The following is a 26,409-nucleotide window of genomic DNA, read 5'->3' on the forward strand; positions in this document are numbered from 1 at the left end:
GAGACTCCACAACCTCTCTGGGCATCCCGTTCCAGTGCTCAGTCACTCTCACAGTAAAGAAGTTCTTTCTCATGTTCAGGTGGAAGTTCTTTCTCATGTTCAGGTGGAAGTTCTTTCTCATGTTCAGGTGGAACTTGCTGTGTTTCAGCTTCTGCCTTTTGCTCCTTGTCTTATTGCTCAGCACCACTGAGAAGAGCCTGGCTCCATTCTCTTGACACCCTCCCTTCAGATACCAGTGTTCTTTTTTTTGGTCACAGCTTTCACCTCTTTTCAGTTTGAATGTAAATACTGATACAAGAGGTTTAAAAAGTAATGTCAAACAGTAAAACTAGGCCAAATTTTTCAATATTATGTGTAAATGCAAGGAACTTGTGTTCTGCTGCGGTGACCGTGCAGCTAGAGCCTGGTGAAAATATCCACGTTTGGGTGAACTCACTTGCCCAGCAGTTTTTTGCCTCCTCTGGTTCCTCCCTGCGGCATGGGAATGTGCCAGTTATTCTGGGACATCCTGGCTCTCATTGCAGAATGTGATTGTACATACAGCCTGAGAGAATTTACTGAAGACTATAAAAGCGTGGTATAAAAATGATGTAATAATGTGTGAATTGAGGGGGTGATGTAATCTGGTAAAACCTCTCTAACAATGGCTACTGCAGTTACACAGTCTTCTGGCTGTCAAGGAACTGCCTTCTTACCTGCTTGAGGACCTAGCTTGTATCTAAATTCTGAGGGATTTATTCCTAATATAACTATGTGTATTGCCTATATACCTTTTCCTTATGGATTTTTTTTTTTTTTGCTGTCTTCTAGCTCTCTTGGGAGATTGTCACAAAGATGTCTTGGGAGTGAACTGAAAACTGCATATGACCTACTCCCTTTCCTTTACTAAATGTCTTTCGTCTTCAGAAAATGTAGTCTTGATCTGCTGCTGGAGCAAGGATAAAGAGGACGCTCAGGTCTACCCTCATTTCGCCCATTACCATTGTAGGAAAAAACCAAATATTGGAAATAACACTATTTAAAGGAAAAAAGTGTTATGCTTTGTGAACACTGCTTTGAACATCTTGGATGGTGCCTTTTTTACACTTCTGTGTTGTGGGCAGCTTCTGCTTCTGTTGTATTTCAACAGAAGTCTGAGATGGTAACAGTGATGCTTCTTAGGCACTCTTATCATGGTAGAACTCTTTTATAGCGTTTCCTGGGATGACAGTTCACTTAGATGTGACAGAGTAGTGCCAATCCCTATCAGCTGAAATCCAGGACACCTGCAGCGGAGAACCCACACTCAGCTGCATGGGTCACTTTAGAAGAGGATGACTTGGAGTACTGTGTGCTGGGGAGCTGAGCAGTGAGTAGTTCCTGCAGAAGATTAGCAGCACCCCTCTCATGCCGGCCTTGCTTGTGTTCCACAGGGCAGGAGCTTGGATAAGGCAGCTGACACAGTTGCACTTTTCACCCTCACCCCGGGGAAGTCCGGTGGGTGGATGGATCTCCTCTCTGTGCTGCTGTGGCTCCTGGCAGGTGCACAGGCAGCCCCATACGTGAGGGAACGGCACGAAGCTGTGTTGGGAGGTTTAGGTTGGATATTAGGAAAAGGTTTTTCACCCAGAGGGTTGTTGAGCACTGGAACAAGCTCCCCAAGGAAGCGGTCACCAAGCCTATCGGAGTTCAAGAAGTGTTTGGAAAACGCTCTCAGGCGCATGGTATGATTGTTGGGGACGTCTTGTGAAGAGCCAGGAGTTGCACTTGGATGATCCCAGTGGGTCCCTTCCAACTCAGGATAATCTGTGATTTATTTGTTCAAGCATCACTGAATGAAATTCACGAGCAGCTGTGTCCCTTCCAACCCAGGATATTCCATGGTTCCATGTGGGCGCTCGGGGCTCGGTGCCGCCCCGGGGCAGCCCCTCACGCCGCGCGCGCACGGGCTCAGCTCGCGCGCGGGGGGGGGCGGGGCCACGGGCGCGCGCACGCGCAGCCCCGAGGAGGGTCACACGCGGCGGGCCCCTCGCGCCCCTCCCCGCCCCGGGCAGGCGGGCGCGCGCCGGGATTGGCTGCGCGCGGCGCGGCCCCGGCGGCGCCGGCGCGGGTGAAAGGGCGGCCGGGCAGCGGCGGCCGCGCGCGGACATGGCGGCGGCGGCGGTGCTGCTGCGCTGGGGCGGCCGGCGGGGGCGGCCGGGGGTGAGCGGTGCCGAGGGGCCGGCCTGGGAGCGGGCACTGAGCTGCGGGGCCGCGCTCCGGGGCGGCGGAGGGTCCCCGTGGATGGAGCCGAGTGGGCTCGCCGGGCGGGGGCTGTTCCCTGTGTGCGGGGGGAAAGAGGGAAGTTGGATGTCAGCCCCCCACGAGGAGCGTCCCCGTGTGACGGGCGGGAACCTCCGGCTGGGTGAGGGGAGCTCTGTGTCCGGGGCCTTGCGGCCGCGGCGGTGCCGGGGGGTTGCGTGGGGGGTGTTTCCCCTCTGGCCCCGGGTGGGCGGTGGGGAGCGGCCGGGGGTGCCGGCGGGTGCCGGCTGGGGGGCGGCGGTGCCGGGCAGCTGTAAGAGCTGCCTTCTGGTTTCTGTGCCTGAGGGCTGCCAGCATCCGAGAGGTCGTTCCTTGGTGTAAACAATCGGCGTGTTGCCGGGAGACCATGGCGGTTTAGTTATTTTTTTTTAATTAATTTTATGCTGCTGCACAGGGTTTTGATGCTTCAGGGTGGTGGAGTCACCGTCCCTGGAGGTGTTTAAGAAAAGACTGGACGTGGCACTCAGTGTTATGGTCTAGTTCATGGTGATGTTCGGGCACAGGTTGGACTCTGTGATCTCCGGCATCTTTTGCAACTCAGATGATCCTGTCATTCTGTGATTCCAGATCCCTTCTGCCCTCTCCCTCTGTTAAACGAGAGCTTATCAAAGCTCTGGGGTAGAGGGTAGTTTTGTGCTATTTTTAGTTGGAAAATCTTGGCTAATAGAGAAAGCTTCGTGGAACTGTTATCTCTTCTCTCCTCACCCACCCATTTACCCCAGATACTTAGGGTGCTTTCACTGAGGCACTTGCTTTATTTTCGTCTGTTACTTCTACAGATTGTGTTAGAAGAAGATTATTTTAGATAAGAACAAGCAGCATTAACACATAGTGTTGTGTAACAGTTGAATGACACTACAAGTAGTTTCATTATGGGAAGAGTAGTGCAAAATATCTCTAATTGTTTACAATAGGAAGAATTATTTTTTTTTCCTGAAAAGGAAAATTTATGTGGACGTCTGCAGGTTCCAGTGGAGAAGAAAGGAGTGACTTGCAGAAAATGTTTTCCCCAGTGTACCCCTGGGGGTGTGGTGTAGGATAGATTTCTGTCTAGAAATGTTCCCTCCTAGCAGTACTGTAAAGAACTCATCACATGTCTTTAGGGATCATGTAAAAGAGGTGGTTTATGTGGGCAGGGCATTTTGAGAAGGGATTAAAGAGGAAAAGAGCATGTGTTTTATGCAAGTATTTTTCCTTAGGAAATATACGTAAGTAAACTTGTTTTCTTGAAAAGCAAAAAAGTTGTTTAATTGGAGATGATGACTTGAAATTAACAGAGGGCTTGTCCTCCTTTATTTTTGGTAGCCTTAAGTGTGTGTATATATAGATGTGGAACGCTTTTGCTGTTCCTACTAAATAGTCCTAAGACTTTGGTGTCAGTCCTTTGGAGCCTCCCTGAAAAAGGCCTACTTTGTCTCCTTCTATGTGGCATTTCAAGGGCGTGGTCTGGCTGCAGCAGTGTAAGCAGAATGGAAATGTTACATTAACGGCACCTTTGTGAAATAAAGTGGTTTTTTAGCTGCCTAGTAGTGTTGTGATTTATGTAACTGAAGTGATTTCTAACCTTTAATATCCGTGTATGAAAGTCAGCGTCAAGACAACAGTGTATTGGGAAACATCTAATAAAACAAATTTGCCTGGAAATTGCTTTCATAGATTCTCTAATGTTTTGGTGACAGACAAATAATATAATTGATGTCTTCAAACTTTAGTGTGCTAGGAGCTGTTAAAATTTTTGCAAAGGCTAGTGGCTAATGAGATGTCCTTAATTTCCTTTGCTACTTTCATGTGGGAATCAATAAAGGACCACAGGAGAAGGATGCAAAAAACCACTGAGCTGCGGATTTGATTCTTTGCAGTGTTTCTAATTTAGTGCCTATCACTTCTGTTTAGGTTTTATGCAGAACTGGTTCTGTTTAGAATATAACCAAAATTTCATTTTGAGTGCTTTGCACTTCTGGAGCTGGGAGAAAATCTGATGTTGAAAGAAGTCTGTAGTTACAGAATGAGGATGAGAGATGGCTTTTGCTATTTCAGTTGTGAAACTCTTTTGAGAGAGCTGTCAGACTCAGAAGGTTTAAAATAGTGTAGAACAAAGTGATAAATACTTCATGAATTCAAGGGTAAACTGCTGAGATAGATTTCATCAGTGTAGATCAGTTTTCTAATCACTGAACTAAATGTATGGAAAGTTTCTCTGCCATCTGTGCACCCAGCGTTTAAGTCATGGAAGTTATCTGTACAGTAGGAGCTCCTTGCTCTCTTCTGATATTGTTTTTAGCATGCTGTTATTCCAGGGAAAAATTTTCCCTGTTGTTTGAGAACAGAAGCATCAGGCTGATGGGGTGCAAGATTGGTATCATTTGTCATTAGGGAAGGGAGTTCACGTGATCACCAGTCTGGGGAGACGAATGTAGCCATAGACTTCTGGAGTTCAGTGATTGTTTCTAGTATGTAAACTACAGATTTTAGTACTGACAAGCACTATCAAAGCATAATGCAGGTAGAGATTTCTGGTTTTCTTCCTGCTTCCAGGAGTAGCTTTTTGGAATTTGTAGGGAAAGCATGCTGTGCCACGTCCTATGGGCAAAAGTTAATTCTGAAAGGACAAAAAGTTGAGATCGTTAAAGTCTACACTGAGTAAAAAATGGCACTCTTGTTCTGAAACACTTCGTGCTTTAATTAATTCGTTATTTTGCCTGCCCCAAACTTGCATTGGTTGTTACACTGCCATGATCTGTTTCACAGGTGCTAGCCAGCCTTCCTGGAGCTGTTTAAGCTGCTGCATGAGAAACTGTTCCAACTTTCTGCAGCTGCTAGGTCTTGATCACAGGCTGCTCCTTTTGAGCTCCTGTCTCCCTCCAACTTGTGCCAGCACTGCTGTGTAAATATCTTGGATAAGCTGGACTAAAGTCTGCCTGAGAACATATTTTTCCACACTCCTTTTGAATATCTTCTCAGGTGGTTGTATTCCCATGTCTGGTTCACTGTGTGACTATATGAACTTCAGGGACTGGCACAGAGGAGAAGCTGCATGGGCATAGGAATGACCGACTTTAAAGAAACAGCCTTAGATGAATGAGTGTGTCCTTGTTTGTAGTTTGTGTTCTGTGTTGGCAAATACGAAAACCAGATTTTCTGTTCTTAGAATTATGAATGTTTCTCAAACCCGGTCAGAGGGAAAGAACTCTTATGTGTAGTGCAGTGTGCTTTACAGAACCTACATCTGTGTTTGCAGTTGGCTTCAGGGGGATCTGCTTACGGTTACAAGTGCTTGGCTCTCCAAGACTCTGGGAGTACAAAGGAAAGGAAAGTGCTTTCTTAGAGAAAAGAACAGAAGCATTATGTTTGCTTTACCATTTACAAGATTCGTACAATATTGTCCTAGGAAGCTGTGTTTTCTGCCTTATGAATTGAAAGTCTTGCAGCCACCTGAAGGTGCCTGCTTCCTATGTGCTTTATACATACTCTATCAGTAAAGTTCCATAGACAGGGAATTACGATGTCAAATGAGTTGAAATAAAAAAGATTTGGGAACATTTGCTGTATAATCAAAATGTGAAAAAGCCCCCATTGTCTTCATGTTTATAACTGCTCGTGAATACTGATGGCTACGAGTAGATACACCATGAAGATAAGGGGGTTATTCTCATAGTATCTGAAACCTGAATCTCTGAAAATGTAGGGGCAAAAATCTTAATGGAAGAAAGTCGAATTTAAGTCTAGTGAAAATAGGTGTGCTAGTTTGGCTGTTACTATTCGGTATTGCTTACTGTATTTTCTAGTAATTCTAAAATATACATTCCTTCCCATACTAGACTTAGAGCAAATGTTGATATACGATGCTTTTCCTGTCTGAAATCTGGAATTCTGTACCTCTGTTTCAACACTGAGACCTTTTTCTGCCTGTAAAGCTCAGTATCAATGAGTTATTTACAAGCTGACCAGTATGGCGAGGAAATTTCCTTCCTCAATGAGGGCATGTAAACCTTTAAAAACACACGGGTAAACCATATCTGAAAAACGAGTTAATGATCTATTTTGCTGTTGTATGCTGTGTCCTTAAACCACCTGAAGAGATTTCCTAGGGCTGCACTGGGTCCCTGAGGGGAGGCAGGTTCACTGTGAGGTCTCAAAGTGGCAGTGTGCGTTGGGCATACTGTTCTACAAGTTCCTGTGTAGTTTGAATTTTTTTATATGAAGTTATTCTATAACTGTTACAGCTGTTTAGGTTTCAGCTCAGTTTGGCTATTGCACCATTAATAGATAAAGCAAGATGCTTTTCTAAAATACAGTGCTAACACCATTTTCTGAAGATTCGTTAGAGGTGGGAAACTCCAAGCCAAATGCAGAAGTTCAGAGTTGAGCTCTCATAAATTAATAATCTGCATTCTTGGGCTTTCAAGAGTCAAAAGTTTTATCAAATTGAAGTAACAAGTCATGACAAAAATAGGTCATACCTGATGACTCTACTGCCCTCTCCTAGTTTTGCAGGATACAAAAAAGTCACTAGATCAAGCTGAGCTCTCTTTGCAGTATTCTGAGGAAATTTCTAAGTAGGGTATAATACCTAGGGCATGTGTGGTTTTGTAGAGGCAGCCAATTAAGGATGTAAGTTGAGAGTTAGATTGGTTTTGCTGGGTTGGTGGTTTGAGAGTTCTTTGGGGGTTTCAGTGTAGCTTTTAATGAACCTACCTATGGCAGGAACTTTGGAACATGGAGTAGATGATGACACCTGAATAGCTGTGGATTTGGAGATGGCAATTTAGCAGTGTTCCTTTGTGGCCTTAGATGTGCATTATTTACAATATGCTTGTTTATTTTTAAGTAATTATTCAATTGCTCATAGTGTCTGGGAGCAGACCTCTACAGAGACTTTTCTTGAAGTGGATTCTAGATTAAGCAAGCTCTTAAACCTTAGTGTATATTGGTAGAGATACATACAGAACCTCTTCTTTCCAAAGCTGTGAATTAGAGTTGGAACTTCCCATCTGAGTTGAGCAATATGCTTGATTTGTTTTAGGAAGTTACCCCACATGTATTCGATTCAGGGCTGAACCTGGTTTTTTACGTGATTTGTGTGTGTGTGTGTGAGAGGAGGCAGCTAAATTTTTAAACATAGGTACGTAATTAGGTTAGGCTATTACAAGATTTTTATGTGAAATCCGTCCAATTCTGTAGTGTACAAACAGAGTTGAGTGGTTTTTAAAGTTTTTCCATTTTTTTTTAATTGCTTGGCGACTTTACTGTTTCTGTATAAAAAGTTTGAACAAGGCTTTTTTCAAGATGGCTAAGATTCTACAACCTAATGCTAACTGATTTTTCCCATCATAGCCTTTTCTTCCAGTCTCCATCTGTGCATAGCTCTTCTAGTTTCTCATAAGCATTCAAACCCAGTTTTGTATAAAAGGTGTTTACAAGAAAGTTCAGAAGCTTTTTCTCCCTTGCTTGGTTGTCCCCTTTTCCCCTGCTAACTGCAAGTATTTAGATTAGCCTCACTGACCCTTAACAAGCACTTTCTCCAATGAATAATATTAACTCGGTGGAGACTTTTCATGTGTGTCCTGTATGACCTTCTGTAGACTATTTGCTGTCCCTCAAGCACTTCTGTCAATAGTGTTTCAGAGGAGAGGAACTCAATCTGCTTGACTCTGTGTACTCTGGAGCAGGAGAGTGTACTCGTAGCTATCCTTCCTCTGACAGTGTCTAGAGCAGAATACAATCACTGAAGATGTTACAGTCGCTCTGTAAACTTGCAATAAGGACCAGCTGGTAGGTGTGATTGCAACTGCCAGAATTCTGTCCTTAACTGCATCCCTTTAATGCCTGAAAAGGCTTGTACTGTTACATCCTCAGATAGGAGTAATATATCCCTGCAAAAAAACAAACAAAAAACAAAAAACCCCCAAAAACCCCAACCTCTGGTTGTTTTGATTCTAGTATATCGAATGGTTCGCATCTCAGTTTGCTCTGGATTTTATTTTTGAGGAGTAAAGTGAGAAAAATGAAAGAAGCAAAAAACCCCCAGTGAAACAAAAAGTGAAGGGGAAAGAGCCCAGCATGTGAAACAGGGTGGAACGGTTGCTTTCAATTGACTTTTTCTAGTTTCAGAATAATTAATATACATGAATCATTCTGGAAGAGTTAAGCACAGCTGGATTATCTGGGAACAATGTATGCTATGTCTGCCACTAGTGAATGGCATCTAAATGGTTTGTGAAACTATAGTAGCTTTCTGCTCATGAGGTTTGGTTGGAGCTGGCATGAGATGGTATGCTTTAAGGCTTCCTTTAGTTCTGTATTACAGTACTTTTATTGAAATATTTTTTTCCTTTATAAGATTATAGTATCAGCTGCATTACAAATGTGATGACCTTCTCAATCCTGGGCTGTTTTCTGCTTTCTGTGATGCAACATGAGAATTATTTTCAAACTTGATCAGGCCAGAGGGCTGTGTAGGGAGTGTTCTCATTCCAGTTGCTGCCAGCCACTGTTACTTCCAGATCAGTATAAGCTTTCAGGAAACTTAAGATTTTAACAATTTTTCAATTATCTCAAGTTCACTACCCTTGTGGAAGGTGCAAGTGAATTCTCTAATTAACCTCTTTATACGAACATATGGTTCCTTATTTTTTGGTCTTCTAATGTAGTCCATATTCATATTGTTTTCCCCAAAAATACAGGAGAACCTTCTCACAGGAGAGCCTTTACTTTCTACTACTTAGATTTCTGCAGCTCTTGAAAAGAGTTCTTTCAGACAGAATTGACAGATTCTGAGTTCTGGCAGTTGCCAGTCACTACTGTTTCATGCTTCCTGCTAGACAATATTTAGTGTAAAGGATTTTGCAGTCTTTTTGATTCCAAGTGGGTGATCAAGTGTGGCTCTGCTTATACCTAAGCTAATGACTTCATATCTAGAATTTCTGAATTGTTTCTGGTTACTCTTTGTGGGTGTGTGCTTGGGGAAGGGCAGTTCTGTATGAGCTTTCATCCACTTGATGAGAGAGTGAAAGGGATATGGAAGTTTCCTCAGGATGTCAGTGTGTGAAATGTTTTTAATGGCAGACGGTAACAGGAGAAAATGGTTTAACTCCCTCTTTCTTCTATAGTGTGAAACGCTGTGTTCAAGATGGTGCCTTATAACTTCACATAAACTGTATTCGTCCGTGTATGATCCAAATGAAAAGGTAAGTAATATGGTGCATGTTTTCTCTTTGACATTTTACTTTACTGCTGGCAGTTGGTTTAAACTATCCTCTCCCTGGTGCTGCTACTAACAATGGTAGTTCTCCTGGTATAACCTGTCACTGGTTTAATAGCATGTTTTTCTTCCCTTTTTTTAAACCGAAAGGGAAGTTACTTTTGTGGGATGCTTGTCAAGATTGGATACTACTTCAAGTGTATACCAAAAGGTTGAATAAGTGATTGTGAGCTTGGAAAAGTTGCATACTGGCCTGAACATGTTATTATTATGAAACAACTGTTAATGTTTTGCATAGTTGTGGGTGGTAATGGGCCTGTTAAAACATCTGGGAGCTAGACTAGCCAAAAGCTTTTTGTGGAAACAGAAGTATGTAATAGTGGCAGCATGATTTGTTAGATGATCTGGCGTGAGGGTGGGAACTTCAGAGCTTGGATAAAGATGGGCCTTTAAGGCCTGCAGAGAATAGCAAATCCTCATCTTGGGTCTTGTGCAGCAGCAATCTCAATTTTCAGTTATGAGCCAAGAAAAATTTTCCTTATAGAAGATTGTCTTGGCATGGCCTACAAAGTAACGCACTAGGAAAAATAATGTGACTGAAGGTATGCTAGTATTCAAGGGCAAAGATGATAGCAATTCAGGACTGGTATTCTACCAGTGTAGAAGCCCTTTATATACAAGTGTAGAAGCAATTAACCATGAGTAAGATAGTACTAGGAAACAGGGAAAAACAATATGGCTTTACAGATTTCTTCAGAAAATTTATTTTTTCTTTAAAGTCCTTGCTTAATCAGGTCTCCTTCCTTTTCTAAATGCATAGTTATGTTTAGATAAAGTAATTGGGTATTTGGTTTCTCTCAAATAGGAGCTGTTGTTTCAACCAGTGGCTACTACAGATGGTTTAAGCTCTTTTCTGCTTTTTTCATTCACTACCCCTTCTAATGTTTTTGTAATGATGAGACTTTCATGTGAAACCTTTTCAGGCTAATTAGTGGAAATGACATTAAAAAATGTTACTTCAAAGCAGTGTGTGGTTTTTAATTTTTTCTTATTGTGCTGGACTTGAGACTAGCCTCTAACAGCAGGAGCAAGAGACCAGTCTCTCAGTGTCTTTTTTGTAGAATTGGAAAATTAAAATGAATGTCAAATATTCTTAACATCTTGATACTGAAAGTCTTGTCTTGTACTGTGACCACAGCTGATTAATAAAACAGCTTTTACATACCAAGAAGTAAGTTGAATGGAGTATTCGATTCATTAAACTTTTCAATGCCAAGTATTTGGAAGTATTTTTTTAATTCCCCCTCAAGTCTGTGTGCCTAAAAATCTTTAGGTACCTAGAATGTTGAAATTTAGATTCAGGAACAATTGATATCTTTTTTAGATCAGATCTCCAGCTAAAAAAACCTCTCCAAACAAATTGCTGGCTCATGTGGTGTTCTTAAAGTATTTGTACCTCTGATAATTAATTGAGCTTGCTTAAGAGCGTTTAAGATCATCTTTTGAGTGTGGTGTGCCTGTGTCCCAGGCAGTGTTATTCAGCAGATCTGGCTGAATTTGCTGTATAAGCTTGCTGTGCAGCTCTTACCTGGAGGGTTTCTTGTCACTTAATTTCTTTATGGTGTTATCATGTGGTAGTATTTTTAAACTGGTCATGTGATGTCAGCTCAGCCCTGACTTTGAAAAAGTAAATTTTGTTAAGGGCACCTTGAGTTTGTCTGTTTGGAGTAGGGGAACAAACAGTATGTATTCTAGTTTGTCAATAGCACTTCCTGTTGGAGTTTTGTGGTGTTCCTTCCTCTCCTCTAACACCTATCTTCCCCTCCCCAAATTAACTAATGACTGTGAGGCTAACAAACAGTTTAATTGTTGCAGTGGCAATACTTCCTTCTCCCCAAGTCCATATGAAAACCAGCTGTTTGGTGTAGAGGGGGAGAATAGCTGTCGACTGTCTTAGGGTATAGTTGGATCAACCTGATGTGATATGATTGCAGGTTGCCCCTGAAAGGGAGAGGTCCTGCTGGTTCCCTGTCCTGTTTTTATTTAGAGCATGGGAAACAGAGTAAGACAGTTCGATTACTGTGTTAAACTGGTGCCCTGTCCTGGAGCTGGATCCCTGCTAGGTCTGGTGCATGGAAAGCAGTGGGGATAAGTGCGTAAAGCAGGACTGTCCCTTTCAGTGGCAGTCTGTATTTACAACAAAGCAAGTGCAGTATCAAACTGCACCTGTGTATTTAGTAGCAAGGTCTGTGACAAGAATAATTTTTACTCCCAGCGATGAGATTTTTATGCTGAGCAGCTATGCTCTTGCACCACTCTTTTCTTAATGGGAAGGTTTTGCCTGGGGTTTGAGGCTTACTGACTTCTGACAGCTTGTTATCCCCTTCTTACAGCCATGACAGAAGTATTGAAGCACTAAGTGCACTCCAGTGTGAAAGGTGACAGTGAATTTCAGTGGTGTACTAAGTTTGATTTGCTGTTCTGTTGCACTGTGTATTGAGTGTGTAACAGTGTCTGGTGGTTTGAGACCCCCAAAATCCAATTCCTGAGTCCAAGCCCCCCTCCCACAACTCACCCTAGTGTGAGATGGGGTTTTCCAGACACAGCACAAGACAATATAGGGGAAGGGAATTATATTACAATCATATACAAATAAATATTATAATACATCATATACATAATCTTAACTATCTTTCCTGTGATAAATCAGTATTTACATTGGATCAAATCTCTTCTCCCTCCAATAAAAGTCCAAAAGGGAAGAAGGAAAAGATCCTTTACACTCTCAGAACAGCAGTGTCTCTTCTTCCATGCAGCAGCTGTAGCTGGATCTCTTTCCATTATACACAAAGGGGGTCTCATCTCGGCCCTTTGACTCCAAGCAAAGGTCTCTCTCTCTTGTAGGTTGCGGTAACCAGGACAAAAAGGCTTACTTCACCACGTCATATCACAAAGTACAGAGGTCTTCGTGACGGTCCCTTTCCTCAGGGGGTTTACCTCTGAGACAGAACGTCTCGGGCAGCTTTCAGTTGAAAGTCTTTACCTCAAGAGTTCTACCAGAGCTCCTATGCTCTGTCTCAGGCTGCCAGCCTGGCAGCAGCAGTGGAGGGGGGCAGGCCACTTCCCCCGCATTCCTTCTGGCCATCCTGGTCCAGCTCTGGGACGTCTGAGCTTCTTAGCTCCTATTGCCGGTACTGCTGCATTCCAAGACTCCCCTCAAATGGGAGTCCACCACCCCTCCTCTCTAGGAGGTGTCTCAAAAGGGGTTTTGGGCGTTTCTTGGTTCAGTTCTTACCCCAAAAGTCTGTCTGTAGAGCTTAGTTCTCTCTCTCCATTAGAGATCTCTGTGTCTTCCTGCTTGACTGCAAGCTGCCTCTGCTGTTTCTTCTTATCTCTCGGTTTTCTGCCACTGTTCTCCGTTCGCTGCTGCTCTGCCGCTGCTTTTCAGTATCTCCTGCTGCTGCTCACAGCGGAGAAACTCCTTCAGCTCTCTGCTACGGAATTCGGCCCAGTTTAACACTGTTCCAAGTTCTTGTAGCCCCCCAGCTGGGGGCTGGGGGGGCCCAGCCCCCAACGGGGCTCCTGCCCCTTCTCCTCGTGGCTTCAGAACATGGCCACTCTCATCTTCAACTACAACATCACCCTTCTTTTCTGGTTTGGTGTGATGTGTTTTAATTTTGCAGGAGCGCTGATTGGGTTAACACCAAGAGAGACACCACCCCCTTGGGGGTTACCATTTTTTTTAACTCCAGGGGGAAAAACCACTTTTTTCCCCCACCACACAGTGTCATGATGGCAATGAAAGATTTTGCCAGGTTCCTCATCTGAGGCTCAGATACGAGTAGGGGCTAGCTGGTATAACTCAGCAGGAGTGCCTGGACAGCATGGAAGTGTTGGTCTTTTACCCCCCCATGCCCTAGGTAGAGAGAATTCTCTCTTCCTTATGATTGGAATGTCTTTTAAAGTTCTCCCGTAACAGATGAGTATTGTATTCCAGGTCATCTATACTGATTAGGGGCACTGACCACTGTACCTGTCAGCACTGTATCTGCATACTGCCAGTATGTACCTGTGCTGATGCGAGGCAGCATACCTGCTTGCACCTCTTCCCTGGACTTGACTGGTTCCTAGAGCTGCTGCTGTAGGGTTCTAGTTTCTGCACAGTGCCTGGTAAGGAGAGCCAAAGAATGCTGGTGTGAATAGTCAAAACCTTTTTCTTCTAAACCTGTGTGTGTGCTAGGTAGATCTAGTAAAGCATACTGTTTGTTATATCATCACTGTTAAATCAGCAGAACTCTTTTAAAAGTAGGTGATCTCAGAATTACAAGCTCATGGATAAACCATGGTTTTAGTGGAAGTGGAGGAGAAAAGAATACATGTTTCTGGAGGGAGAAAAACTTGTGTTCTGTTCATATCTCAAGATTCTTATTGTTCTTTTCCCTTCAGACTTTTGAAAAACTCCTTATTGCCAACAGAGGAGAGATTGCATGCCGAGTAAGTATGTAGTCTTTTAATTTTTTCTTTTTTTGTAGTTAATTCTTACATTATTGATATTTTAAATATTCATAATTGTCACTTCTTATATGGTAGGTCATCAAAACGTGTAAGAAGATGGGGATTAAAACTGTTGCCATACACAGTGATGTTGATGCCAACGCTGTAAGTACTACTTGAATTCAAATGGAAAATGGGGTTCTTAGTAATTCTGCAAGACTTGCAGCTTTTATACAGGTTTGTTGATTATTGTGGTAAGCATATTGGCAATTCTGAAGTATCTTTCTGTATGTCCTTTTCCTCTGTGTGCTTGAACGGAGTGGAGATACCAAGTTGGAGGGAGAATTAGACAAGTATTTAGCATATCTTTTCTGTGAACTCTTCTATGTTTTGCTTGTGTAAATGTTACCTTCCTCTTTGTGTGGATTAAGCTAGATACATGTGCACACAGATATGTGCACCTAGTATGAGTGGCAATGACACTTAAATTATGTTTTGCTAATGTACACAAAAAAGGCAATGAAAAGTGGATCTTAGATGGTGTAGAGCTTAGTATAAATTTTTCCTGTGCCTGGTAAATCCAGCTCATTCTTCCCCCTTCCCCGAGAAGTGCCCTCTCCCACCAGGTGTGCTGAACAGGCCTACTGGAGCTGTTCCATTTGATTCGGATATTGAGGTGCCTTAAATATTCAGCATCATGGCAGGAAGGTGGTAAAATGACTTTCCGGACAAGTAAGGTACTTGTCTAGCTACTTGCCCATTTTCAGGTCCTCGTAGTCTCTATTTTAGAAATAATTGAAGTCATTCATGGCAAGAATAGGGGGATAATTTCTTCTGTGATATAACAGCGAGTGTAGTCATACTTGCGTATCCTTGTTGACTAAGAGAACACACTCTACTACAGTAGAACTGCTACAGGAGAAATGGCTAGGGATAATCCCATGTCCCAGGATAGTTTGTTGAAATCTGGAAGGGAGTAAAAACCCTGTTATGATTTAACAAAAGAAGTCACTCAGACAAGATATCAGGGAAAAAAATGTGTATTGTATGCAGGACAGGACTTGTGAATATAGATGTTGAGTTACTCAACTTTGGAAAAACTGAAGCATGGTTGATGAAATCTGAAAGTAGTTAGAACTTAGGTGTTTTCAGAGTTAAGTGAAAGGCGAGAACTGTTGGGAGTTTTGGACTTTGACAGTGTTTTTGTCAGAGTTCCTTTGTGGTTCTAATACTACATGACCAGCTCAGTTCATATGTAGATAGAGCAAGGGACTGAAATGGGACTTTATGGAATGCTCTACTGAAGGATTTTTATGCCAAGTAATTAATTTGTTTGAGGTGAATGGAAAGTATACTTGGTCTGGATTTCAACTGGTAGCCGTAACTGGTAGAGTGTAGTAGCCTGTGAGTGCTCAGAGAACTGAAATGAAATTCTTAATGGGGAGATGTCAGACATCATGATAAATTCTGTTTCTTTTGGAAACCAAGGGTTATGTGAATATGAATACAAACTACTGTGTATGACCTATGATTCCTCTAGTAAAACCGAAGCATGCTGATAGATGCTTGAATTCCGTCTTATATATATGATATCTGCTGTTAGGATAAATGGATTGACTGTTTAGCAGCACTGCATAGCCTTGTTCACTGGGGTGAATTCATCCTGAAAATAGACTTAAAAAGCTGTTTAAAAAAAGAAAACATGTTCTTTCACCAGTCCATAATAGACTTGAGAAAATGAATTGGTCTTCTCTCCAGCGTGTCTGTTTATTGTGTGGACTCTACGATCTGGAGACTATGAAAAAAATCTGAAAGCAGTAAGTAAAAACAAAGATTGAAAACATAATGAGGGAGTAAGAATGACATGAAAAAGTATAATGACATGAAAAAGTGTAACTCATGACCTTAGGGAAAGGAGTACAAATAGTGCATTACAAAGAGGAATTTGAAAATGTGTCTATGTTGCTTCGATCTACAGTGCTGTCTTAGCTTTAAAAGACAGATAGGATCTTTAATTTGTAATAGTTCACGAGAGAAAGGAAATCCAAGCTGGTATCTCAGAAATGCATTAATATACTTATGGCAGTTCATAAAGATAACATTAAGTGTGTTAAATGGGATGCTGACATTCTGAGTTCATGAACAAGAGACGAGACTAATAAATGCTGTAAGGCTGACAGTGTTTGCTTAGCTCTTTAGATCCCTGCTTATAGACTGATCAAACTGATCTGTGCAAGGTTAAGCAGTAGCTATGTGCATTGAAGCTCCAAGTATTTAAAGAAAATGAGAGGCGGGCTACTTGAAATACTCTTCTGTATGTTTAAAATAAGGAAGTGGTATTAAGTCTAAGCTAGTTTTTTGGTCTAATTATACACATCGTTTATGTCTACCATACATCCTTTAATCACTATGTTGTGTGCTTGCACTGGAAATAGTTTAGCTGATGTTGCCTGTCTTAATGACTTGGATACCTCCAGTTATTCATTGTGGGAATGGCGTGGCCCGTTGCAGTGATGTGTGTGATTGCCAGTTTGGATGATCTTGATAGATGAACCCAGAGGCCAAATTCTTTGACTCTGTTGCTTACCATAAAGTATCCTACCATAATTACCCATAATTGTGTTCAGGATCCATCAACAGCTGCCTTCTCAGTTGTACCAGTCATAGTGAAATCCCAGACACTCTGAAATCAAACCTGGGAGCTGATGCAACCTGCCAAAGGAACCTCTGTCCTCAAGAAACTAGGAGAAACCTGTTTGTTCAGCAGTGGGATGCTGCAAGAGTTGTTAATATTCTTTAGATTTTCTGCTTGACAGAGCATCTCTCACTCCTTCATGACTTGTATTGCAAAGACATCAAATATGATAGGCAGCTACCCTGATGATGATGGTCATTGAACCAAAGGCAGAAATAAATGTCAAGGCATGCAGTTGAACTAGTTGTCCATCCAGTGGCTTGTGGTTTTAGGTGACTAAAGCAGGTAGGGATGGTTTACAAAAATAATTTTTTTATTAATGTGTTTAGAAATAGCACTAATTGGAGTAGATAAATTTTCTGTTTAGAATGTGGAGTGACCTTTGAGATGTACTAATGGCCCCTTATTACATTACCTGTAGCTATATAGATTACATCATCTCTATAGCTACTTGCTGAGAAATGGGTAGCCTGATACTCTTAATATGAATTCATTGTTACAAAAATAACTGTAAAAGAGGGCGATCCAGTCTGTCTGTTCCATCTCTCTGGCTTTCTGTCATATTGGTTGAAAACAGAACTGAAATTGAAGTGAGGCAGAATTCCTTCAGTGCGTTCACTAAATATTTAAGGGGAGAAAGAAAACTGTCCCAAGGTTTCTAGCAATTCAGTGATATCTTTAGTAGTAGCTTCTAATTTATTCCCTATCTAGTGATATGCATAAATGACTCAAGCAGGCATTTTCACTGGTGTTTGGATAGGGATGGTATACAGTCTTAAAATAATCGTCTTTGAATGCAGGTAGTGTAAGACTTGCTAGTGAGTAATCTTATCCTTGAGCTTCATTTTGGTGTGGTTTTTTTGGTGAATATTCAACTTTTCTTTCATTTTTTAAAAAATTTTAAAATTATCTCAAATCCTTGTGGAGTTTACGGTGCTGAATAGAGGTGGTGGGAATAGCTGAAATACATATAAACTTTCCATGAAATGGCTTTCTCTTGGTCTTTAGACTTAGTTTCTGTAGAGCACCAGGGCAAATGTTTTGAATATGCTGTTAGAGCAATATTAATTTTGACATACTTATCATTAATAGATAAAACTGGCCACTAGACTATCAGAGCATAAAGGAATTTTCATTTCAAGGAATTAAAACTTTGCCATTATGATCAGGAAGCAGCAGAGAGGACTGTTATAAACTGGGAACATTGCAAAAATTGAACAACCTGCCAAGAGCCAAATAAAGCTTACCTGAAGAGGGAAAATACAAAGAACAAAATACACTGCTTGTGCTCTTAATTTATAAAATGGCCAAAGATCTGAAAAATTTTTATGGATTAAAATTTTTACAGTGATAGTGAAGAGAGCATTAACAAAACTTAAAAGGAGATGGGTGACTTCAGAGACTTTTGGATGCATCTGTATTAATGCAAAATTACAGATAGCTGGAAATGGTATTAAATGGGATTGAATTGCATTTATCTTTGTGGAGGTGAGAGCATGTGTGAACTGGGAAAAAAAGTTATGTCTAAAGTTAGTTGTGCTGTGGAAGAGAAGCTGCTGCTTTAGCAATTGTCCTGACGTAAAAATAATTGTGGTGGTTGGGGAAAACAACCTGACAAAATGACTGCTGAGACCCCCATGGAGCATACAGTTGCTCACGTGGTACTGAATGTTTTGAAAAAAAGTAGGTCATAATGGATGCTTTTAGGGTCTTGAAAATCCTGGCCAATACTTTTTTATTACATCTGTTATTTTGGGGAAAGCAAAGGAAGAAAGTTGTATACTGTTCAAAATACTGGGTTTTGTTTTTTTAATTTCAGTGTTCAACTTTCAAAACAGTCTTTTCACTTAGGTGAAGTGGGGAAGGACCAATAGAATTTGGATTATTTTTTTAATTAAAACATCTAGTGGAATTATTTTTGATATGAGAAAACAAGCAAAGAAGTTTCAGCTGAACAAGAGTAATCGTATGTACTCTTTCCCCCTGAACTGATTGGAATAGAGGGTTAAGATGAAAGAGCCTCCTCAACCATAAATGTAACACTGATGGTGCAAACATTGTCAAGGAAAGCTAGAGAACTATTGTAATGCCTAATGTAATCAGCTAAAAGTATGATAAATGAAGAACAAGCTTTCACTAATTGGATCTGAACAAAAGAAGGTATAGCATAAAGCAGTGAATGAGATATAATTTTACTTGGCATTTTTTAACACAGCAGGGATTCTATAGCCATATGAAGCAATGAACTATAAATGACTGAAAAAATCCCATGGGAAAGTAATGTAAACTACTAAAACTTAACAGAGTAGTGGGCAGTTAGTTATACTTCTTTCATATAAGGTTTTTTTCAGTCAGTCACTTAAGACTTCAGGTGTTATTGTATTGAATTGTCTGTTCTAAATCTTGTTCTGCTAGATAATACAAAAACAAAAGTAACGCAAATGCTTTTATTGGTGTAAAGGTAATTGCACAGATTTGAGCTCTTCTCCCAAAACTGTAGTCTTTTTCACTGTCAGAAAATTGAAAAAAAACAAATTAACTAGAAATAGAAGATCTGTATTCCTTTCCTGACTTTATTTCTTTTTTTAAACTTGGAGTCTGAGGCAGTTTTTCAGAAGGAAGTTCGGGAAAATCTCATTTAAGAAAGTTGCAAAGCTGAAGAAGAATGTAAGCTTCTCTACTAAGTCTGTTTTGAGCCGAATGAATTTGGGTGAGCAAGATGAGCTTTTTGCTGAAGCAATATAAACTTAGAATTTTGCTGAAGACTTCCCTCTAGCTTAATGGGATGCTGTCAAGTTCTTTTGTTCTTAAGAAATCTAGGTGGCGAAAGTAAATATTGGAGAGGAATTTGGCATTTAAGTTTTAATCTAAACTTTTTTGTGTTTTTTTTAGTTTGAAAAGTGGAAGTTTATCCAAAACTGAGGAGTTTCATTTACTTGTAACTAACTTAGAGGTCTTAACATTTGTCCAGACTCTTGTTTACTTGTTTTTTTCTGTTTACATTCTTTAAAATGTGCAAAGCTTTCTTCCATCATCTGCTACAAAACTAGAAATTCAGTAATTTTGACAGCTCATTGTATCCCAATGGCACTTCAGGGGTTTGTGCTCAGATAACTTGAAGAGATCTGTTTGAATACCTATATGAAAAGGAAACTCTAATATTTTAATGCCTATTTCAAATACACGATGCCCAGGCTGCTGCAAATGGACTCTGCCTCTATGTCCTGTCTGGAGAAATTCACTCTTCATACATGGTGTTGTTTGCAAGGTGTGCAGAACAGGAATGTGCCAGATCACACCAAGGAAACATTAGGGTCAGGTTTGCAGTTGCTGTTCTCCTCTTCCTTCAAAGTATTTGCCTCTTGTTTCAAAAGTGAGACAACATGTTGCTTATTTCTTCACCATATGTGGCAGAGATATGTTGCTGTCCTGTCTCTGCTTTATTGAGTGAACTACTGAACAGTTTTGTAAAACATGAGGAATGCAGGTGATGGTCATCCCAGGAGGGGAAATATCTCTGTGGAAGGAGTGTGAGAATTGTATCTTGCCTGCCAAGTACAGTCTGCTTTTTCTTTTTTAAAAGTGTATCATTGCTTTGAAACTGTGTGGGTTTGTGGAGGGTGCTGTTGATGAGGAAATAATTTTTCATTGGCTATAAGGAGCACTGTTGTAGTCTGTTTTGCTTGTGCTGAACTGTAGACTTTCTAGGAGTGGTGGTGGAAAGTGCTGTATATAGTAATTTTAATGCAATTAAACATTGTTAGTTGACCAAAAAAAGATAGTTATACCATGTTGCTCTGTAAGAGAGGCACTGCAGCAGCATGGTTTCTGTCTCACTCTATTGGAGACAGAACAGAAGGTCCCTTGGATGACTCCTCCTTTGAGGCATTGAGAGAGTGTTCTGTCTCTTCCCTAACTTCATCCTGCAACCATGTCTTCAGCAGCAAATATTTCATCGTGCAGATTCACATCTGCTGTTCCTGTGGTTTATATTGTCCCAGCTGTGATGATTATCAGCTGTGGTTGTGGTTATTCACAGATGATCTGTTTTCAGGCACTATTAATGAGCAATACTATTTGGTAATACTATCTCTTTTTTTGTCTGTGTGGGTGTAAATACTGGTGAGCAGCCCCTGGACTCAATTTCCCTTTACTATAATGATCACTTCTTGACAGAGATAGACCTGGTGAGGCAGGTTTTTTGTGAATAACATTCACAAGTACTTAGAAAATTACTTTTTCCAACTCATGTAAGATGGTGCTGATTAAGAGTAGTTCTCTCCCCTTCTTACCTTCCTATCTTTTGTGTACCTACACTTTTGTACTACTTGTGCAGCCTTTTGTTAAGTGGATCCAGGCTGCTTATCTCTAGAACAGTGGAGAAAAGAAAAGAAAAGAAAGAAATGTGGATCAGCAGGCTGATGTGACTCTTTGCATAGGTTAATGAATGCTAAAGATAATGTCATCAGGACACGTGGTTGGGAACAAGGAGAATACCTGATTAACCTTTTGAGAGACATTGTAGATTTAATGTTTTGAGTTAGTCCCATCACACATCCCACCAGCGTGGGATGTGGGGAAAAGGGAATGGGGAAGGAAATAAGATATCCGAGATACAGATTCACACTATGTGAAAACTGGATTAGGAAGCAGAGCTATCTTAAAAGATCCTTGTAAGAAGCGTGGTATTTAAAGCCAGATACTTTCTTAGATTGTTAGCTGCTAGGGTATTGTGGAGTCTGTGATTCCGTGGATGGGATCCTGGTACTTTTTTTCTAGGGAAGAATGTTAAACAAGGAACTAACTTGCTTATGAAAGGCCTGAAAGATTGAAAAACTCAAGGCTGGAGACAGGAAATGACGTGAAGGTGCAGTTTGCAAGATATAAGGTATAGATGCATGTCACTTTTATGGATATTGTGGTTTTAGGTTATATTCTTCTACTTGTTCACAAAAAGCATCTGTCACTTGTTTGCTTTCAACAAGGTAACACTGTAAAAAGGATGTGTTTGAGATACCTTTTTTTATTACCACTGAATTATCTATAGGTATCAACTAACATACTTTTATAGTTGTTTGAAACCAACCACCTCCAACCCTTATGTATCTTGTTTATTATAGAGGGAGAATGGTAGTCAGTGTTTGAATAGTTGGTGCAAGGTAATAGCTGTACTGGGTGGTAACTTGGATTTATGGAGATGCATGTATTAGGTTTAGGTACAGTTCCTCTTGGTTTCTGTCTCTGTCTTGCTGTGCTAATAGGGCAGTGCTCTCAGTTTCGTTCCTGGACTTCAATTTGATATATAGTGTTGTATGAATTCTTGCAGTCCCTTTGTAGCTGGTGTTTAATGTCGGCTCACCTGTTGACCTGTAATGTTACTGGCCTTGTAAAGTAGGGCACTGACAGTTGTGAAAGTGAAACCGCTTTTAATGTGGGCTTTGCTGTTGACAAACTTGCGACAGCATGTCATCTCCCTTGTTTGCTTTTTGTAGTAAGGGAACATTGCTGTCCCGGAAGCATGTCTGTAAGGTTGATCTCTTGTAATTTTGTTTTCATATGTTTTATTCAGTGTGTAGTATCCTGAAGCATTATGAATTAATCTGAGAAGCAGCTATAGTTTCAGAGTGACACTGATGATACGTGTTGGGGGCAGTGAGTCATAGTGCTTTGGAAGGGGGGAGCAGAGGAAAAAAACCAGTTCTTTACATTCTTTCTTCCACATAAGTAGTCCGAGCTGCCTGACTAAAGACATGATGTCCTTTCATCTTCAAAGACCTTTTTTTTGCAATAATACAGAAATCTTAGTCTAGACTAATGCCTGTCTGAGAAAGCCTTTTGAGAAATCATAAATTTGTTTTGTATCCCTTTGACTGTACAATTTCTTTGTAATATTGGATTATAATTTTGTCCCATAGCTCTCTTACAGCATACAGCTGTCATACAGTGAAGTGCAGTTGGTGCGTCTTGCTGTGTATTGGTGCAGAAAAACAGATGTCACCAGGTGATCTTCCAGCTCTTGTTAGTTGGCACTTTTTGGCAGATTCTTATCTAAGTATGTTACAGGCACTTTCTCGAGAATCAGGTGACCCACCTCAGTACAGTTATTACGGGGTTATATCTTTATTTACCTTGGCAGTGGTTGTCTCCTGAGAACAAAAATAGCCAGATTTTTCCCAGATTTTTCCTGTTGAGTGGCTTTGTTTGTCATGTGGTCCCACACAAAGTGGTACTTTGTCAGATGTGTGAAACTGCTTGTTATTTGGACTACTTCTTTCTAATGCTCTATCATCGTGCTGAACTGTGGAGATCCTGAAAGATGTTAAAAGGCTTGTTTTAAGTTTGTTCACATGAATGTCTAATGGCTAATTAATGAAAATCTGTATGTTTTGGTATGGACTTGGGAATGCTTTTGATTTTGTCTTGTTTTTCACTAACATGGATATATAAAAATCTGTGGGTAGCTCTTAAGACTTTTTAATAGTTATTTGTCTGTTCTTGGATGGTATCAATGCTGTATTTTCAAGGGATGCTTTGAAAGTAATCATAGTTAAATTTGGGGACTGCTTTCTTATGATACTCACTGCAAAAGTTGTTCCATGCCCTCATTAATTCCTTATGGTACCATATTGTAAGAGTAGAAGAAGAGCGTCTTTGAGTAGCTGAATTTATGATTAACATGTGTTAATCATAAATCTCTCCAGCAGTCATAAGTTGATATTTAAAAGTACATGGAAAGAGCAGGGCTGTGGTCTTTCGTGTCTTGGACTTTAGCAAATGCTTGGTGTTTCTGCCGGGCATTTGAGGCTGAGAGTAGGTGCTGAGTTCCCTTGTGGATTGTGCTCTGGTCCAGATGCTGAGTTGCAAGTGAAGGAGCTGCAGGGAGGAGATGAGTTGACGTGCAGGATCAGGAAGGACAAAACAGACTGACAGGCTCTTTGCAGAGAAGCTGCAGAGCCAAGAACTTTGCAAGAGACTGTGCTCAATGAGCGGAGGATAGAGAACTTCAGTATAGGGGACGCTGTGACTTCTGCCACTAGGCCATGTTGTGGTGAATGCCATAGATCAAGAATAAGAAGCAGATAAAACCAGCTCTAGAAAACTGAAGGAAACCTTGTGATTCCAAGACATTAGTACCCATGTGGGGTTTTAGTCATCCTGATACTTGCTGGAAAGACAGAGTGAAAGCACTTGAGGAGTCTTCTGGACTGTGTGGAGAGTTGTTTCTTGGCACAAATGATTGAGTTAACCAGAGGAGATGCTGTGCTGGACCTCTTAGAAAAAGGAAAGAAGTGATCAGGGATGTGAAGCCCTAGGACCACTCTGAAATGGTGAGGTTTAGGTTTCTGAGAGGAGCAAGACAAACAGCAGAATCACAACCATGGACTTCAGAAGTCCAGAGTTTTGCCTGAGCCAAGGGTTTGCTTCCCAGGATCTCATGGAAGACTGCTTTGTAAGTCAGAGAGGCCCAAGAGAGCTTGTTGATCCTCAGGGGTAATCTTCTATAAGCACAAGAACCAGAGCAGAGTTCAAATGCAGAAAGTGAATATAGAGCAGATAAAGGCAGAGCTGAGTTACCCAGAGTGTGCAGGGGCATAATTAAGGAAGCCAAAGCTCTGCTGGTGTTCACTACATATTGAAGGGGTGACAGGAAGTTTTTGCAAAGGAAAAGGAAAATGAGGGCTCATTGAGCAAGGTGACCTGATAATGGCAAAGGGTATGGAAAAGTCCGAGATACTCAGTACCTAATTTGCTTTGGCTTGTACTGGGGAGGTCCACTCCTTGGCCTCCTAGGTCCATGAGCTTGGTTGCAGTGTCAGGCAAAAGTGTAGCCCTGTTCACAGTAGGAAAAGATCAAATGGGATTATATAAGTGAATTGGGACATAGAAAAGTGTGTGGGAGGGATGGCATGCATCTGGATTGAAGGAATGAGCTGATTTCATTATGAGACTGTTCTCTCCCATCTTTGAAATGTCAGTATTGCCAGAGCATCCTGATGACTGGAAGGGGATAACTGTTTCTTTGATCCAGAGAACTACAGGAAGTAATTGGAAAAAAACCATGGTGTGAATTTTTTTGGAGGCTGTGTCTTGTTCTCATGAAGTATGAGAATGATTGAGAGCAGTCGACATGAGTTTATTGCGGCAAATTGTGCCTGGCTAATCTGGTGGCCCGTCTTTGATGTGACCTGCTCCAAAAAAAGCAGTAGATGTCAATTACTGTGGCTTTACCAGGACTCTTACTGGTGTTCTGTAGTATCTTAGTAGCTGAATTTGTGAGGTAGTCAACTTAGGTAAACTACTAAGTGATAGAAAAATTTGATCAGCTCTTTAGAGGTCCCATCCATCCTCAATTATTGTTCGCTTTTGTTTGTTGCTTGTTTTAAAAGCTCACAAGGTTGGAGAGAACTCAAGTAAACAGACTAAGTTAATTTGTATTCTGTTGTCAAATGGGCAAATACATGATTAGTCAATAGTCCTTGGTTATGCAACATGAAAGAAGGAAGCTGTCTCTTTGACCACTTATTGCATCATTCATGGCTAGGCTTTGTGAACGAAGACTATTGCATCATATTTGATGGGAAAAGGAATGCCTCTTCACAGATAATTTAGATGCTTATGGAAGTATGACCTGTTTGTGTGGGTGGCTTTTTTTTTTTTTTTCTAACCTGGGGGCTGTTTTTTTAAATTTCTTTTCACCCATGGCAGAACTATCAAGTTCAGCTTTGGAGAAGCTTTTTTCAGCGAAGATTTTCATTGGCATATGCAATTATCAAAGTACTGATGTGATTCTGAGAAGGTATAGAAAGGGAATAATGAAAGTACATATAAGTCTCTACTTGTCTCTTAATAAAAGTTGAGTGTAAACTTTTGAGAATAATGTCCAGGAAGTTTAATAATAGCTCATGTTTAAGACACTTTCTTACATAATTTTGCTATTCTTGTGCTTAATGTTTTTCAATTTTGCATGTGGTGCTTTAGCTGTTTCAAAGCTCTTCACTTCAACTTTCAAGTGATGGTTTTGTTCCAACACACACAGCTGTTGCTCTTAACTAGCTCTTCTGGATGCAGCTAGTTAAGTATTGGAACTGCCAATCCCCTAGAAATGCTCCTGAACCCAAGAAAAACTTAATTTGCTGAGCCTGATATTTCATTTTTTTTTTTCTGTAAAGGCTTTTCCTGAATATAATGAAGGTAATGGTAGTGCCTGGCTAATGTTTGTGCTCTGTGGAGGTGAGAAGCTGGTACTTGGAATGTGTTGTAGACTAACCGGAAAAAAAAGCTTTAAAAAAAAAGCAGGGGTAGGTTGGGTGGGAGAGGGCAGAAAAAACAAACAAACAAACAAAAACCACATCAACAAAACAAAAACCCCAAACCAACTGTGATAACAAGTTTTAGGTACTGTGACATTTCTGTAGCATTAGGACCTTTGCAGGTTGGCTGCATGGTGCAGTGAAAGCTTGGTCCTGGAAGCCTGCCTGGCTTGGCCTGCCTGTTGGCATTTTCTTTGGTCACTTACTTGTGCTGTGAGAAATGATCCCAAACGCCTTTGAGTGTGGATGACTTAGTGCTGTTGCCTGATAAAACCAGATCCTGGGTTTGTGAACCTTCCTTTCTATAAAGGAGAATGAAGTGTAGAATGCTTGGGCTTGGTAAACTTCGCTGTCTGCTGCAGTGACCACTTGCTGGGATTTGAAAACCCAGTACTGTTCTTTTGTTTCTTCTCTACTTTGCTTGCTCC

General features: G+C 41.0%; 1 protein-coding gene across 3 annotated transcripts in view; it reads left to right on the top strand.

Moving 5' to 3' along the window:
- Window positions 1-2,073: 2,073 nt before the first annotated feature.
- PCCA (propionyl-CoA carboxylase subunit alpha) overlaps window positions 2,074-26,409 on the top strand; it is a 276,287-nt gene continuing 251,951 nt past the window's right edge. Inside the window, exons 1-4 of one of the 3 annotated variants that reach the window (XR_010428426.1) lie at window positions 2,074-2,181; window positions 9,390-9,467; window positions 13,928-13,975; window positions 14,072-14,140. Coding sequence is in view for 2 of the 3 variants with exons in the window: in XM_064646092.1 (XP_064502162.1) it covers window positions 2,128-2,181; window positions 9,390-9,467; window positions 13,928-13,975; window positions 14,072-14,140 (249 nt within the window). In the remaining variant the exon portion in view is untranslated. Of the gene's footprint in view, window positions 2,182-2,364; window positions 2,384-9,389; window positions 9,468-13,927; window positions 13,976-14,071; window positions 14,141-26,409 lie in introns of those variants that run through there. The other 2 variants (XM_064646092.1, XM_064646093.1) reach the window with 2 other exon arrangements.

The sequence above is a fragment of the Pseudopipra pipra genome, chromosome 2 (assembly GCF_036250125.1).
Source record: "Pseudopipra pipra isolate bDixPip1 chromosome 2, bDixPip1.hap1, whole genome shotgun sequence".
In the NCBI taxonomy this organism is placed as follows: Eukaryota; Metazoa; Chordata; class Aves; order Passeriformes; family Pipridae; genus Pseudopipra; species Pseudopipra pipra.